Source organism: Lathyrus oleraceus, chromosome 6 (genome assembly GCF_024323335.1).
Source record: "Lathyrus oleraceus cultivar Zhongwan6 chromosome 6, CAAS_Psat_ZW6_1.0, whole genome shotgun sequence".
In the NCBI taxonomy this organism is placed as follows: domain Eukaryota; kingdom Viridiplantae; phylum Streptophyta; class Magnoliopsida; order Fabales; family Fabaceae; genus Lathyrus; species Lathyrus oleraceus.
The window spans coordinates 22,725,724-22,740,096 of record NC_066584.1 but is presented as its reverse complement, the minus strand read 5'-3'; the positions used below and the strand labels follow the sequence as shown (position 1 = coordinate 22,740,096).

The following is a 14,373-nucleotide window of genomic DNA, read 5'->3' as shown; positions in this document are numbered from 1 at the left end:
CCAATTCTCGAATCTATTATTCATCGGTTCGGGGGTTTCATGAGAAACTATTGAAAAAAATTAAAATCAAAACCATTTTAATTGATAAGATTCATTTTTGATTTACAATTAAACCAAATTGTCTCGTTAAATCCCATAATAGACACTAAGCATTGTTTTATGCTCAGAAGATATGTGTTTGTAAGGGAGAGAGCAGCCCAACAGATTTCGAACTTACTCTTATATCATTTTAGACTTGTGATTTGAATATAATTCGTCCAACTTGTAAGGTAAAGACCGTCAAAGATTTATAAACATCGAACATAATATATCTTTAAACCATGTGAGACTAAATACACCTTCTTTGCACTCAACATAATGAAAGTATTGTAGACTATAGCAAAGGCAACTCAAATACAGCAAATTTGGACGAATCGCAATTAAGACGAAATTTCCATTTATTTTTGTATTGTCTATTATTTTATAAGCTAGTTAGTAAAAAAATGTTGAATTTTGCTGAGAATTTGTATACGTTCTCGTCTCAAATTTTGCTTTTAAGATATAACCAAGCTCCTCTCTCCATCTAAATTAAAACTAAGATGAATTGGTAACAAAACAAACAAACATGTTAGAGTGTAATACAAAACCAAAAAGCACTTACAAATTAGTTACTGCTTTATAAACACACATGCTACAATAACATTCAAGTAATGCCTCACAGAGCCTTTGTACTCGGAGACATACTAATGAATACAATATGCTAAAAGATGTCAATGGAATTGGATATCATCCCTACAATAAGCAGCTAAATTTACATAGGATGTAGACTCTTAATTAGTTGAGTTCAATGTAAGATGTATTATAGTACAGAGAAGATGAATGCCCTTGTGAAAAATTAATGGCCAAAAAACTATATTGGATGATTATATTATGCTTCTATAGTACAATAATAGTCTTCAAACAACCTTGAAATCATCATGTCTTGTTCTTATACTTTCGTTGAGGTTTCAGATCCACGACTATCACGGTTATGTTGTCTTTGCTTCCTTTTTGAAGAGCGCGATTTGAGAGGAACTCTGCTGCTGCTTGTGCGGCGGGATCACTCGTGTCTCCCCTTTCTGAGGGTAGTTCTGAGGCGTTTTTCTTGTACCAGAGAAGTATTCGTTTTCGAGCTAGGTCGCAGACCTCTTCGTTTGTCATCACATCCCATAGACCGTCGCTGGCTAGAATGAGACATTCGTCTTCTTTCGCACGAGGAATGAATTGAACTTCTGGTTCCGGAATAATCCATGGTTTCAAATATCTGTCACCTGAAAATCACAGCCAAAGTAAGCACAAATTGTTACATCTTCTATTCGGTATGACTGCGAAGTTTCCATCATCAGAAATATTAAGATAGCAATGGTAGCCAATGAGGTGTTCCAAATCGTCTCAACTCACACACTCTAACTAATTTCCTAAAGGACTACCAATAAAAGGTACAACCTACGAAGCATAGACACATCTATCATTCGGCGTGTCCCTGTGTCAGACATGTGCCGGTGTCTGGATTCTGTGTTTTTTGTGTCAGCAATGTTGACATGCTCGTGCATGTCATGTGTCGGAGTCGGAGTCCGTACTTTACAGAATACAATTCAAACAAAACTCAAATAAAGTAAAATTTATGATTACGAAGTACATACCAATAGACCTTGACATTGCAAGAACACCAAATACACGATGACCGTTCCATTGTATCACTTTTCCTCCGGCTGCTTCAATTCTAGCATATTCATCTTCTCGGTTCGGCTAGCATATCAAAACAAAAACAAAAGTAATAAAAACACCAATTATTAGTTTAAAATTTTTAAAGGAGATCCAAAATATTTTAGAAGCAGCTTACTTTATGGTCCACTGATAACGCCATTGGTTCTTTGCCGCGGCAAAGAACGGCTCTTGAATCGCCACAATTTGCAACTATGATATGAGATGAACATATTAGAGCAACAACTGCAGTGGAACCGACAGTTTCTGGCGCAACAGCTTCATTATTAGCTGTTCCTCCAACTTCAGCATCAACCTTCAAGAAACAGTTGGTGAATGCCTTTTTCCACTGATCTTGGCAACTATCCACGGTACTTCCGTTGATTAAACCTTCCTTGACGAATTCTATTTCCTCGGCCAAGGCCATATGGATGCGTTCGCGACAATAATTTGCCACCTGAACGAGAAAACCAATCTCTACTTGAAGGAAGATTCAGAGAAAGCTAAAATCAATTAACACAAGATAACTAGATTTTACCTGAGAGCCACCATGGCCATCATATACTCCGAAGAAATGAGTCATTTGCGGCCTAAAACAACGGTTTATTCCGTCAGGTACTCGATCACCAATCAACATCTGAATGGGAATCTTCAAAAACTGAGGAACAGTTGCAAATGCGTCTTCCATTTCAGGTCTTCTTCCACATAACGATATGAATCCCCATAACGGGGTATAGTCCAATTCAAAAACACTTCGGACAACGGTTACACTCGTTCCCTCTTCCTGAGGCAGCTGATGATCAACAACAACTGTAGTAGGCTTATGGTCCGACCCAACTCCAATCTCTTGGTCAAGACTCACTGCCATGGCAAGAGATTCACTCATGATATCCGTGTCAACATTCGACTCCCCCAAATCAGCGGCGTGAGCAACAATATTGACAGGACCGACAGTTTTCTCTACGTATACCGAACGCGGTGTCCCAACTTCTGAAGTAGCATCAGAAGCAATGAACTCTTCTCCACCTATACTACTGTTCTCACTGACAACCGATAGAGAACACGAGCTATCAATAAATTGTTCACCTTCCAATGATAACGAATCATCCTCCTCGCTTTCTGGAACCATCGCTACATCACTAGAAACCAAATCACTTTTATTTGGGGATATGAGATTTTCTCCTTCCATATCCAATTCCGGTGGCGTGACTTCCGCAACACCTATTTCAACATCCAAATTGCCACCACTATTACGACTATAGTCCGAACCTACAACATTCTCGGTGGAAACCTTAGTTACAGAATTAGACAACGACCCTGCATCTGCCATTACCTTAAATCTGGATACATCCATGAGTATAGCTATGACCGAGTTATCGCAGACAAAGTTACCTACTCGTAATAGCACGGTAACCACATACAACAACTCTTCCATTGAAATCCCTATCTAGATAAAACAAAAAGTTAACCTCCCACCCCTTTGATATCACAAAACCTTTCATGTTTCAACTAATTGATCACATGTTTTTCTGATTGAAAACGATCCTAAAATCTGAAAAGTAACATTTTCCATTCCTAAGGAGACCCTATACGACAAAATACGAACCGAAGTTCAATCAATCTACAAAGCATGAACTAGCTACAAGATTGCTGAAACAGAATTGAAGTAATCAGATCTGGTCAACAATAAGGAGTTCAAACTTATTGCCACTAACCTATTCAAGCATAATCAACTTCTTTTCACAACTCTCCTCTGTCTACCTTTGTCACCTATAGGAAGAACAACGAAAACAACCTGAAAACATTTAAAAATACAAACTTTATCTACATGAAAACAAATTGCACTCAAGAAAACTAAACCCCACCAATTAAAAAGAGACAAATTTAAAAAGGGTATGAAAACAACAACAACAATAACAACAACCCTTATCTGCAAACACAAGAAAGAACAAACAAGTCATGAGAAAAAACCAGAAAAAGTGCAAAATCTCAAGAATCACAAGAAAACCTTAAAAGGATAACACCTTTTTCCACTTTGAGTTGCCTGGATCTGAGGCAACACATCACAGACTAGCAATCTCCATAGTCATTATTATTATTATTATTATTATTATTATTATTACAAAATCAAATCAATCAAGAAAAAGAGAAAAACCAAAACAAACTAGTAAGAAAAAGTGTCAGTAGTGACTACTACTACCTAATTTTGTCAACGGTGTAGGGTCTGGTTCCTTCACTTCTCCAACTATCTTTTCTCTTCTCTCTCTTGTTGCTTCTTCTCACATTGACACCTGAAACCCATGAAATGGGAAAAAGTAACATAGCATCATTAATTAACCTTAAAATAAAATAAAAAAGACATAGTTGTTTGTTTTTTTGCTTACTTTAATATTCTTGACCCATTAAATGGTAACAGCTCAGTTATGTTGTTTTCTTTGATTGAATAATATATGAATATAATATAGGATGATTATGATATGCATAGCTGAGTAGTGATGTGTGGATGGCTAAAGGATGAGAAAGATGACATATAAAATTGTATTTTAGTAATTAATGAAAGTGTTAATGTTATTTATAGGTGAGAATATGAAAATGGTTTGAGAGAAAGTGACAATAATTTAAAGGAAAGTTTTTTTTAGGTGAGTTTTAGAGTAGTAGAGAGAGTGTGTAGTGAGAGAGAAGGAAGAGAGTGGACACATGTCAAATCTTGAAGAGCATATTAAAGCTTCTCCACTCATCAATCCATTATATGATCATGTGTTGGCTTTTTCATCCTTCCATCTCTATATTGATATATGATATATTGTGGAATGTAGATTATGGAAATTGATGATCGTTTAATTAAGATCTGATGATTAAAAAAATATAATTTTTAATTTTTAATTATAATTTAAAATATAACATTTAAATTTAAATTTTTTGATATTAATCAAACAATCACTAATACATAAAATATGTGAATGTATGCATCAGTTATCGAAGAAAACTTATGTGAAGTTTTAAAACGAATTACGAATCATGTTATTATCATGTAACATAACTCCATTGTTAAATAAAGTTTCAACTTGTAATACTGAGTTTATGTTATAGTCTCTTTCATTATTTTTTCTTTTCTTAAAAATAATTTGTAATTGTATAATTCTTCAATTTGTTAATGATGATTTTTAGTTTTTGACAAAAATATATAGTAAACATTAGGAAGTAAATATTTTGTGTGAAGTTTTGACAAATTAAAAAGCTAATTTTTAAATGTAGACATTCATATGATGAAGCAATTTGATATTTGAGTTAAGTTTCGTATCATTTTTGAAAGAAACATCAACGTCTAGGTAAAGGCAAAAGCAAATGTAATATGAAGAAAAAAAAGTTGTTGTAATAAATGGAACTAGATAGTTTTAAAAAAAAATTATAAGCAAATTGTATTAAACAAAGTAAGGAACAACCCAATACAAGAAGAAACTAACAACAGAAAAAGGAGGAACAAAGACAACTCCCACCAACAAAGAATTACACACCAACATCCTTTTTAAGATTAAAGTTCTAAACTTAACTAAATCAACTCGGTCTTTCGACAAAATAGAAAATCAATCACAATCTAAAGATTTAATCAAAGACAAAGTTTCACCATTAAAAACTACTTTGCTCTAACTTAACCACGCACACCAACAAACTAACAACTAAAAGAAAATAAAAAGAAAAGAATTTATGAAGCAACACAACTTTTCTTCAAACTGAATCCACCGCTGAATTACTGAAAAATCAACCAGTGCACCATCCGTTACGACCTCGATCATGGAATCACCACCCACACATTGCAAAATAGCCCCCAAGCTGCATTAGTTCTATTGCACGAAAAGAACAAGTGGACACTCGATTCTTCCACCAGATCGTTAAACTGGCAAAATTTCACTCAACACATGCGTCATTCATCTATTACAAAACTCACATCTGAAAGGAAGATTATTCTAAATATGCCTCCAACCAAATAACTTCAACTTGCTCTGAACATTTGCTTTTCAAACCCGACTCAACGCTAACAAACTCTCCTCATCCAAAATCAAGTTTTGAGACTTCAACTCATAAATCTCCCTATAGTTATGAGACTTCAACTCATAAATCTCCCTATAGTTATTTTTCCCTGAAAACCATCGTTATTTCTCCACCACACAACTTTATCAGTCTCGTCAACATCCCTCAAAATTGAAATAAAAATCACCATTGATCTCCAACCTCTCCATAAAGAGAAAACTCATTAATTCCCGCATCCCATTGCCGACAAGAATCCAACCAAAACCCCATACCCGTAACTTTAGATGTGGAAGTTGAGCAAGCTTCATATACAAGCGGAAGAAACTCCTTTAACGGAGTCGCACCTAACCAACAATGGTCCGAAAAAAATTAATTGTCACACCACTTTGCTACTTACAAGACATGCTATTGAGAAACCACAATTGACCATCAACTTTAAAAAGTTACACACCGCCTTCACATTCCACCACCATAGCAACAAATTCTTTGACGACCGAGACGTCTCAATCCCAACTAAACTCGACATTCCATCACCATACTTAAAATAAAAAAGCTTGGACCAAACTGCTTCCTTCTCCGATAAAAATCTCCACCTCCACTCACTAATCAAAGGAAAGGTGACATGAATTTAAATGCACAAATAAAAAATTGTTGAGAAATTCCTACATCACACATTAGTTAAACATGTACATTGAAATAACAATTCATGACTTCTGAAAGTTAAAAGTGATTTTTAAAAAATTAGGTCTTATTTATAAAAGAAAGTTGATTTTTTAGATTATTTGAATAATCAATATATCTTATCCATGATACAGTCCATAAACATTGATCATTCAATGAATTTAAAAAGAAAATTTTCTCTTATAAATAGGAATGGAGGTAATACTAAAAAATAATCTTCTACTACTATTAATAGAAATCTATTATATATTATAATATATTAATTATGAGCCACATATTAGTTTATTGATAATTCGTCATCTTTTATACCACATCAATTAAAATTTGATATGAGATTTTTTCAAACTTCTCTATATAAACTTTTTAATATTCTTTTTAGTATAATGTGTAACGTTCAATTCATAATTATTTTTTAAAAAACACCATTATCTATATTCTACAAATTAGTTTTTTATTTTATTTTTCATATACTGATCATTATTTTTTATGTGTCTATCCACTTTTTTCGAACCTAAAATACATTATCTAATGTTTTACTCCATAAAAATTAAAAAACAAATATGTTTTTTCAAATATTTTACACAAAAACATATTCATAAAAACATATTCAACAATCATGTTCATTTCACTCTAAAACTATCAAGAATTTACAAAATAGAGATTTTTAATTAGTTAGATAATGTCTGAATTGTTCAAATGTGTAATATATTCAATTCATATCATGATAAAAAAAAAAATCTTGAAAATGTTAGGATAAGTGAAAAATGAAGCAATAAAAAACTACATAAATTCTATACACTTATTTCACATTTTTTCGTTTTAATTTTAATGTCTTATCTTATATTTTCATAGTTCAAACATTTGTTTCACGTAAAATTGTACTTTTTTAATACTCTCTCCATCTTATTCTCTTAATTAAAAAATTGTATATACTAGACAACAAAAATCAATCTAATCTAATATTACTTAAATAATCCATCTCAATCTTATGCATCACGCGGACCTTAATCTAGTACAATATAACAACTAGTCACTGACATGTTTATTAAAACGGAAAAATTTGAACCGTTTGATTGAAATCGATTTGATCCATTGTATTTTTTGTGTGAACAGATTGATCAAATTATTTAATTTGGATAGTATAGAGTTATTTCAATCGGACTCGAATGATTATTTCGGACCCGTTGAAAACTGGATCTGGTCGAACTCAACTAATATTTATTTTATTTACTTTTATTACTATATGGGTGACACATTATATTACTAAACTAAAAATGAAACAAACACGACGATCAACCGATCCAGCCACCACAAGACAACACAACCACTAGTCCTTTAAGGCATCATAAGTTCACTAACATATTTCCTAAGTTTGTGCTTCATCCAAGTCCTATGAGTAATTTTATCCACTATACTAGAAACAATAGCATTTATATCAATCTTCCCACTAAAACATATAGAATTTCTATAATTCCAAACTGCATAAACCATTTCCGCTATGGCACACTTGGGAATAGATGTCTGCCACCCTTTGCCTTTGCTATGCTGCACTATCCAACTCAATTACCATTCCATCTAAGAGCTTTGTGATCAACTTGTATCCAGCCTAAAATCCCTTCCCAAATCTTCTTAGTTTTCTCACAAGCAAACATTAAATGTTGGATTAGTTTTATATCCCTGCAAAAATAACAACTATCCTCATTCAAGATCCCAAAATTACACAATTTATCTTTTGTCGCTAGTCTATTATGACACGCAAGCTATAGAATGCACAGAGCCCTAGGTCTCCCTGTGTTGCCATAGAAGACCTTCCTACAACCAACATTTTGGTGTTGAGTCTTGATGGCATAGTACATGTTCCTAGTACTGAAATTTTCCTACAATAACATGTCTTTCCAATCATCAATATGACACACCACCTATCTTTGATTAAGGATTGCTTTTAATATCCAAGAGCAGTTGGTTTTTATAGTGACAATCATGATTGTTTGGTATAATAGCTATGGATCCATTTGATTCATAGATTGTCAGCCTTACCACAAAGGTCTCATAACAGCTTGGTGATACAAGCCTTATTCCACTCAACAATAGAGATAATGTTTAGGCCATCTTGCTTTTTGGGCAAACAAACTTTGTTCTAGGCAATAGGGGATTTACGAGTAATCTTGTCACTATTAGACCATAGGAAAGATATGCATACAACTTAAGCCTTTTTTATAATAGTTTGAGGAAGAGGTGAGCATTGTAACCAATAATTGGTTGTGGAAAACAGGACATTGTTAATCAGCTGAAGCCTCCCAGCAAAGTTAAGGAGTTTAGCACTCCAATGCTTAATCCTCTTAAAATTTTATTTACCAGAATCAGGCACTGACCAACAAACAACTTCTTACTTGAGAGAGGGATACCTAAAAAGAATATGCCCTTCAGAAAACTCTTTAACATGATTTATTTTCTGCTTGATGTCATTCTCCACATTCCCAAAGTAAGCCTTGCATTTATTTGGATTGACAACCATCCATGTGGGATTAGATAAGTTCTTGAAGGCCTACATCATCGGCTTAATGGGCATGGTGTCTCCTCTAGCAAACAAAACTAATTCATCTGCAAAGCTCATATTGATAAGGCTTAGCTTCTCACATTTTGAGTGGAAGTTGAAATTTGGGTTATACTTCATCCTTTTCATACTCCTATGAAGATATTCCATCATAATTTCAAATAAAAAAGGTCCCTTATGGCTTTGAGAATATTAGTTGTCTCACCATTAATTTTGAATCTATAAGAAACAGTGATCATTGTGACCATAATCCACCTTATGAACTTGTCAGGGAAGCTGAACTCTTTTAGAATATCTTCCAAAGCACACCATCCCAATGTATCATAGGCCTTTAGAAGGTCCATTTGAAACATACATCTAGGAGGACCACCATTGATGTTGTAACCCTCAATTAACTCATTGGCCAGAAGGATATGGTCTTGAATGTGTTTTCCTAGCACAAAAGCAGCTTGACTCTCATTAATTATACTCCCCAAAACTTTACTCAATTTGGTTGTTATAATCCTGGATATAATCTTATGCATGGTAGTGCAGCAGGAAATAAGTCTATAGTCTTTTACCATACTAGCTTGATTAGTCTTAGGAATGAGGGTGACAACTATACTATTGATAGCTTTCAACATTGTGTCTTTCTCAAAAAATTATCTAATGGAATTGAGGACATCCTTATTAATAGTATTCCAGGTGGCCTTGAAGAATTTTCCCCCAAAACCATTTATACCAGGAGCAGTATTATCACTAATACCTTTAAGAGCAGACTTCACTTCCTGATCAATGACATGTTCAATTAGGGACTTTCTCTGACTAGCATTCAGGTGGGGGCCATGTCTCATAGCAATCAGATTAATACTGTCCATTTTCTTATTAGACTTACCAACCAGGTCTCCATAAAATTGCAGAATCTCCTCTTCAAGCTCATGATGAGATGTCAGAAGGATCCTATCTTTGTTCTTGAGACTTTTGACATGGTTCATTTGATGCTTACTTTTCAAGGAAGCATGAAAGAAAGCATTGTTCCCATCTCCAAGTTTTATCCAGATAATCTTAGCTTTCTGACTAATAAGGTTCTCTTGAACAGTATTCAACATGATAATTTCACTAATGAAGTTCTTATTTTATCTCACATTCATCTTAGGGGTTTTGTTTTCCTTCATGACTTATTTTACTTGGTTGTCTTCCTTTTTCTCTATTTCCTTAGCTTTCCATTGTTTGAGCTCCTTTTGTTTTTCTGTGTTGCATTTGTGTCCCACTTTCTGACATATATCACAGAATTTGGGCCTCCATTCATATTCCACAGGCTGGTTGAATTTCCTTCCCTCATTGTCTTTGATAACTATCACTTCCTTAAGCCTATGTGTTACATCAATTTCCACTAATATCCTTGCATGGGAGACCCTGAACTTGTTAGCAGCGCATTCATCCATGAATAACAGCTTCCCTATGGCACTCCCAATTTTTCCCAAACTCTTCGCACCCCACATATGTATTGAAAGTTGTGGAAGCTTCACCTAGATAGGAAGAGTGCACAACATATCCCTCTTGAACTTGAACTCCAGACTCCACTCTTTTAGGATCACCAGAACACCTTAGATGGTGAAGGGATCTCTCATGAGCACCATATATCTTTCAATGAAAGAATGAAACTTCAACAAGAAATAACCTTCTTCATGATAATACATGTCTGGAAGTTTGACAAAGTTCCAGAATTTACTCATAAACTGCTTCACTGTGTTCATACTCAATTCCCGACCAAGGACATACATTATCAGTGTTGATTCTCAGAACTTTACTTCCGATTCCACATCTGATTCCTCAATTTCCACTTCTACTTTCCCTTCCACCATTTTTGGAGCTATGAATTCAATTCTCATCCCATTATAAAAATGGAGTTCAAAATATTCTCATGTTATTATCATTTTTATAATTTAATTATGATATTTTGTACTCACAAAAATACCAAACATACAAGATGTAATTGAGTTTTATTTAATTTGTGATTTAAATTATGATAATGACCAAATTAATATCAAATGATATTGAAATCGTAATTATAATTTTTTTTAAATAATAAAAAAATAGTTCTTTTAGTCTATTCTAAAATTTTGATAATTTTTTTATAAAAAAATCAAAAAATGAATGCGTGAGTTTTATAAAAAAATAATTATTTAATAGGTTTTAACTCAATATACATTAAATTGATCAAGCCCGCCCAACTTACCTGTCAAGTCGATTTAATCGAATTGAAATTGAGCTTTTAGAATGAAACCATGATTTGCTTCAGATTTAAATTTGGAGTCTGATATTGACCGAAACCGGTCGATGGTTCAACCCTAATGATTATTATGCAAGGTATACCTAAAACATCCATTTGATGATATAATTACATAGTTTGTCCACGTTGTTCTTTAACATCTACTCCTACTTCAAATTTTCTTTGTTAAATGTTAAATTAATGTCAACCCTCTTTGTTTATCTAATATTTTTTTACTTGTACTTCTGCTTCATAACTTGTTAAATTGCTTATTTGAAACATTTTTTATGTTTTGATAACATGTTGAGCTCGTATTCATGTTTTCAAGCTTACTCAATGGAGTGGTAACATTAACTATTTTTTATTTTTTATCTTATTTAGAATTGTGACCATATGTTTTTATTTTCTAGTTATAGATTTGTTGATATTTAAATATTTAATAAATAATATATGAATAGTTTAAAAATATATTCTAAGCATATTCTCTTATCATAACATATTTTGTAGATTATTCTTCAATTTATTTTATTTTTAATTCATACTATTTTTTTGTATTTTCTTCTTCTTATATAATATAATTTAGGATGAAATATGTTTTTGATCCTCATAAATATTGTAATTTTCACTTTTAGTCATTCAAAAAAATTTCTTCAAAGAATGATCCTCATAATATTTCTCATCCACACTTTTGGTCTCTCCTGTCAATATTCAAATTGATAGAATAGAATATTTTGTTATAATTAGTCATAATTAGTTTTCTATAATTATGTTGTATCTTAATTAGATAGTTGACCAAATGTTACACATTGATGTATATATATTCTATTCAGATCAACACGAAAAATTTTAAAAATTTAATTTCTGTGAGACAACTCACCACTGACAATAATGTTTCTGTTTCCTTTGATCCTTTTGGTTTTACTGTCTCTGATTTTCAGACGGGGATCACCCTTCTCATATGTGACAGTCGTGGAGATCTTTTTCCAGTTACCACTCCTCCCAGTTTTGCCAGTCTCATATCCAGTCTTTGGCATAGTCGTCTCGGTCATCCTGGCGTGTCTGTTTTGAATTCCCTTCACAAAAATAAGTTCATATGTTGTGAATCTTTTAATTCTTCTGTTGTTTATGACTATTGTGTTTTAGGAAAACGGGTTAAATTGCCATTTTTGATTCTCAAACTACGATTTTGATGCCTTTTGACATTTTACATAGTGATTTATGGACGTCTCCAATTTTAAGTTTTACTGGTCATAAATATTATGTCTTATTCTTAGATGATTTTACAAACTTCTTGTGGACTTTTCCTATTAGCAGAAAATCTCATGTGTTTGAAACGTTCAAGTCACTTACTCAACTCATTCAAACTCAATTTTTGCAAAAAAGTCAAAACATTTCAATGTGACAATGACGGTGAATATAATAATGAACTTTTTCAAAAATATTGCACTGATCATGGTCTAGTTTTTCGTTTCTCTTGTCCCCACACATCCTCCCAAAATGGGAAAGCGGAACGCAAAATAAGAACCATTAATAATATGATACGCACCATGCTAGCCCATTCTTTTGTTCCCCCCTCGTTTTGGCATCATGCTCTCCACATGGCAACTTACCTGTTAAATATTATTCCCTGTAAAACACTTCATCATCAGTCACCAACACAACTCATGTATCATCATGATCCCACCTACAGACATCTCAGAGTCTTTGGTTGTTTATGTTATCCATTATTCCCATCATCTACCATTCATAAGTTACAACCCCGCTCTACTCCGTGTGTCTTCTTGGGTTATCCGCCGAATCATAGAGGTTACAAGTCTTTTGATTTGTCTAATAAAAAATTAATAATTCCGAGGCATGTTATCTTTGATGAAACTCAATTTTCCTTCACCAAGATACACTCCCCTTCACCTCACTCTTATCAATTCCTAGATGATGACCTTCACCCCTACCTTATACATCAGTGGCAAAATCAAATTTCACCACCTGTTGCACATAACCAACCAACACCCACAATCCCAATTGACTAACCACTACCCTCAATAAACCAACAATCATCATCTCCTACCTCTTCGATCAACACACCCATTACAATAAACTCTCCATCACCACCATCAATTCAATCGCATCCACCTCCACCTACACGAACCATCACCACCCGAAGCATGAAAGGTATTGTCAAACCCTGTACGATATTTAACTTATCAATCTCTCACTCTGACCACACCATCTCTCTCATACCTAAAAATCCCAAACTAGCCTTATCAGACCCGAATTGGAAATCCGCAATGCAATCTGAATTTGATGTTCTTATTCGAAATAAGACGTGAGATTTAGTTCCTCGTCCTTGTGATGCTAATTTTATTCGATGTATGTGGATTTTTAGGCATAAGAAAATTTTTTATGGCTCCTTTGAGTGTTATGAGGCTCGTCTTGTAGGTGATGGCAGGTCACAGGTTGCATGTGTGGATTGTGATGAGAGTTTTAGCCCCATGGTGAAACCCGCTACCATTCGAACAGTGCTTACCATTGCTCTCTCCAAATCCTGGCCCATTCATCAACTGGATGTCCAGAATTCCTTTTTACATGGTGATCTTCATGAGACTGTTTACATGCATCAGCCATTGGGTTTCCGTGACCTCCGTCATCCAGATTATGTATGTCGGTTGAAGAAGTCATTGTATGGTCTCAAGCAAGCGCCTAGGGCATTGTACCAACGTTTTGCTAACTATGTCACCACCATTGGCTTTCGCCATAGCACATCAGACCATTCCCTTTTCATATATCGACAAGGTTTAGACATGACCTACATTCTGCTGTATGTAGACGATATCATCCTCATCACCTCCACTCAGGTCCTCCGCCAATCAATTATGTCACTCTTAGCATCTGAGTTTGCAATGAAGGATTTGGGCCCTCTAAGTTACTTTCTAAGTATTGCAGTATCTCGTCATCCTGATGGCATATTTCTCAGTCAAAGCACTTATGCTTCAGAGATCATTGAACATGCTGGCATGGCATCCTATAAACCATCAACCACTCCTGTTGACACCAAGCAAAAACTCAGCACCTCCTTCAACACTTCTTATGAGGATCCCTCATTGTATCAGAGTCTTGCAGGGCCCCTACAGTATCTCAC

At 34.1% G+C, this 14,373-nt stretch overlaps 3 protein-coding genes across 16 annotated transcripts; all 3 read right to left on the bottom strand.

Annotated features, from left to right (window-relative positions):
• Positions 1-636: 636 nt before the first annotated feature.
• LOC127092077 (protein phosphatase 2C 53) lies at positions 637-4,381 on the bottom strand. Of its 14 annotated transcripts, none has more exons than XM_051030874.1 (7): positions 4,107-4,381; positions 3,920-4,013; positions 3,438-3,517; positions 2,261-3,169; positions 1,862-2,179; positions 1,662-1,767; positions 637-1,289 (listed from the first exon to the last, which is right to left on the bottom strand). In XM_051030874.1, exons 4-7 carry the CDS (start codon positions 3,155-3,157, stop codon positions 955-957), a joined length of 1,656 nt encoding a protein of 551 aa, XP_050886831.1. In that variant the 5' UTR covers positions 3,158-3,169; positions 3,438-3,517; positions 3,920-4,013; positions 4,107-4,381; the 3' UTR covers positions 637-954. The 14 variants fall into 14 exon arrangements, with proteins under 14 accessions (XP_050886831.1, XP_050886828.1, XP_050886829.1 ...); XM_051030871.1 differs by having other exon boundaries at positions 3,923-4,013; XM_051030872.1 differs by having other exon boundaries at positions 2,261-3,308; positions 4,107-4,380.
• A 4,754-nt stretch (positions 4,382-9,135) lies between these two features.
• On the bottom strand, positions 9,136-9,609 carry LOC127093761 (uncharacterized). Its single transcript, XM_051032664.1, has one exon. The coding sequence runs from the start codon at positions 9,607-9,609 to the stop codon at positions 9,136-9,138; it is 474 nt and encodes a 157-aa protein (XP_050888621.1).
• Positions 9,610-9,627: 18 nt separating this feature from the next.
• On the bottom strand, positions 9,628-10,074 carry LOC127093760 (uncharacterized). Its single transcript, XM_051032663.1, has one exon. The coding sequence runs from the start codon at positions 10,072-10,074 to the stop codon at positions 9,628-9,630; it is 447 nt and encodes a 148-aa protein (XP_050888620.1).
• Positions 10,075-14,373: the final 4,299 nt, after the last annotated feature.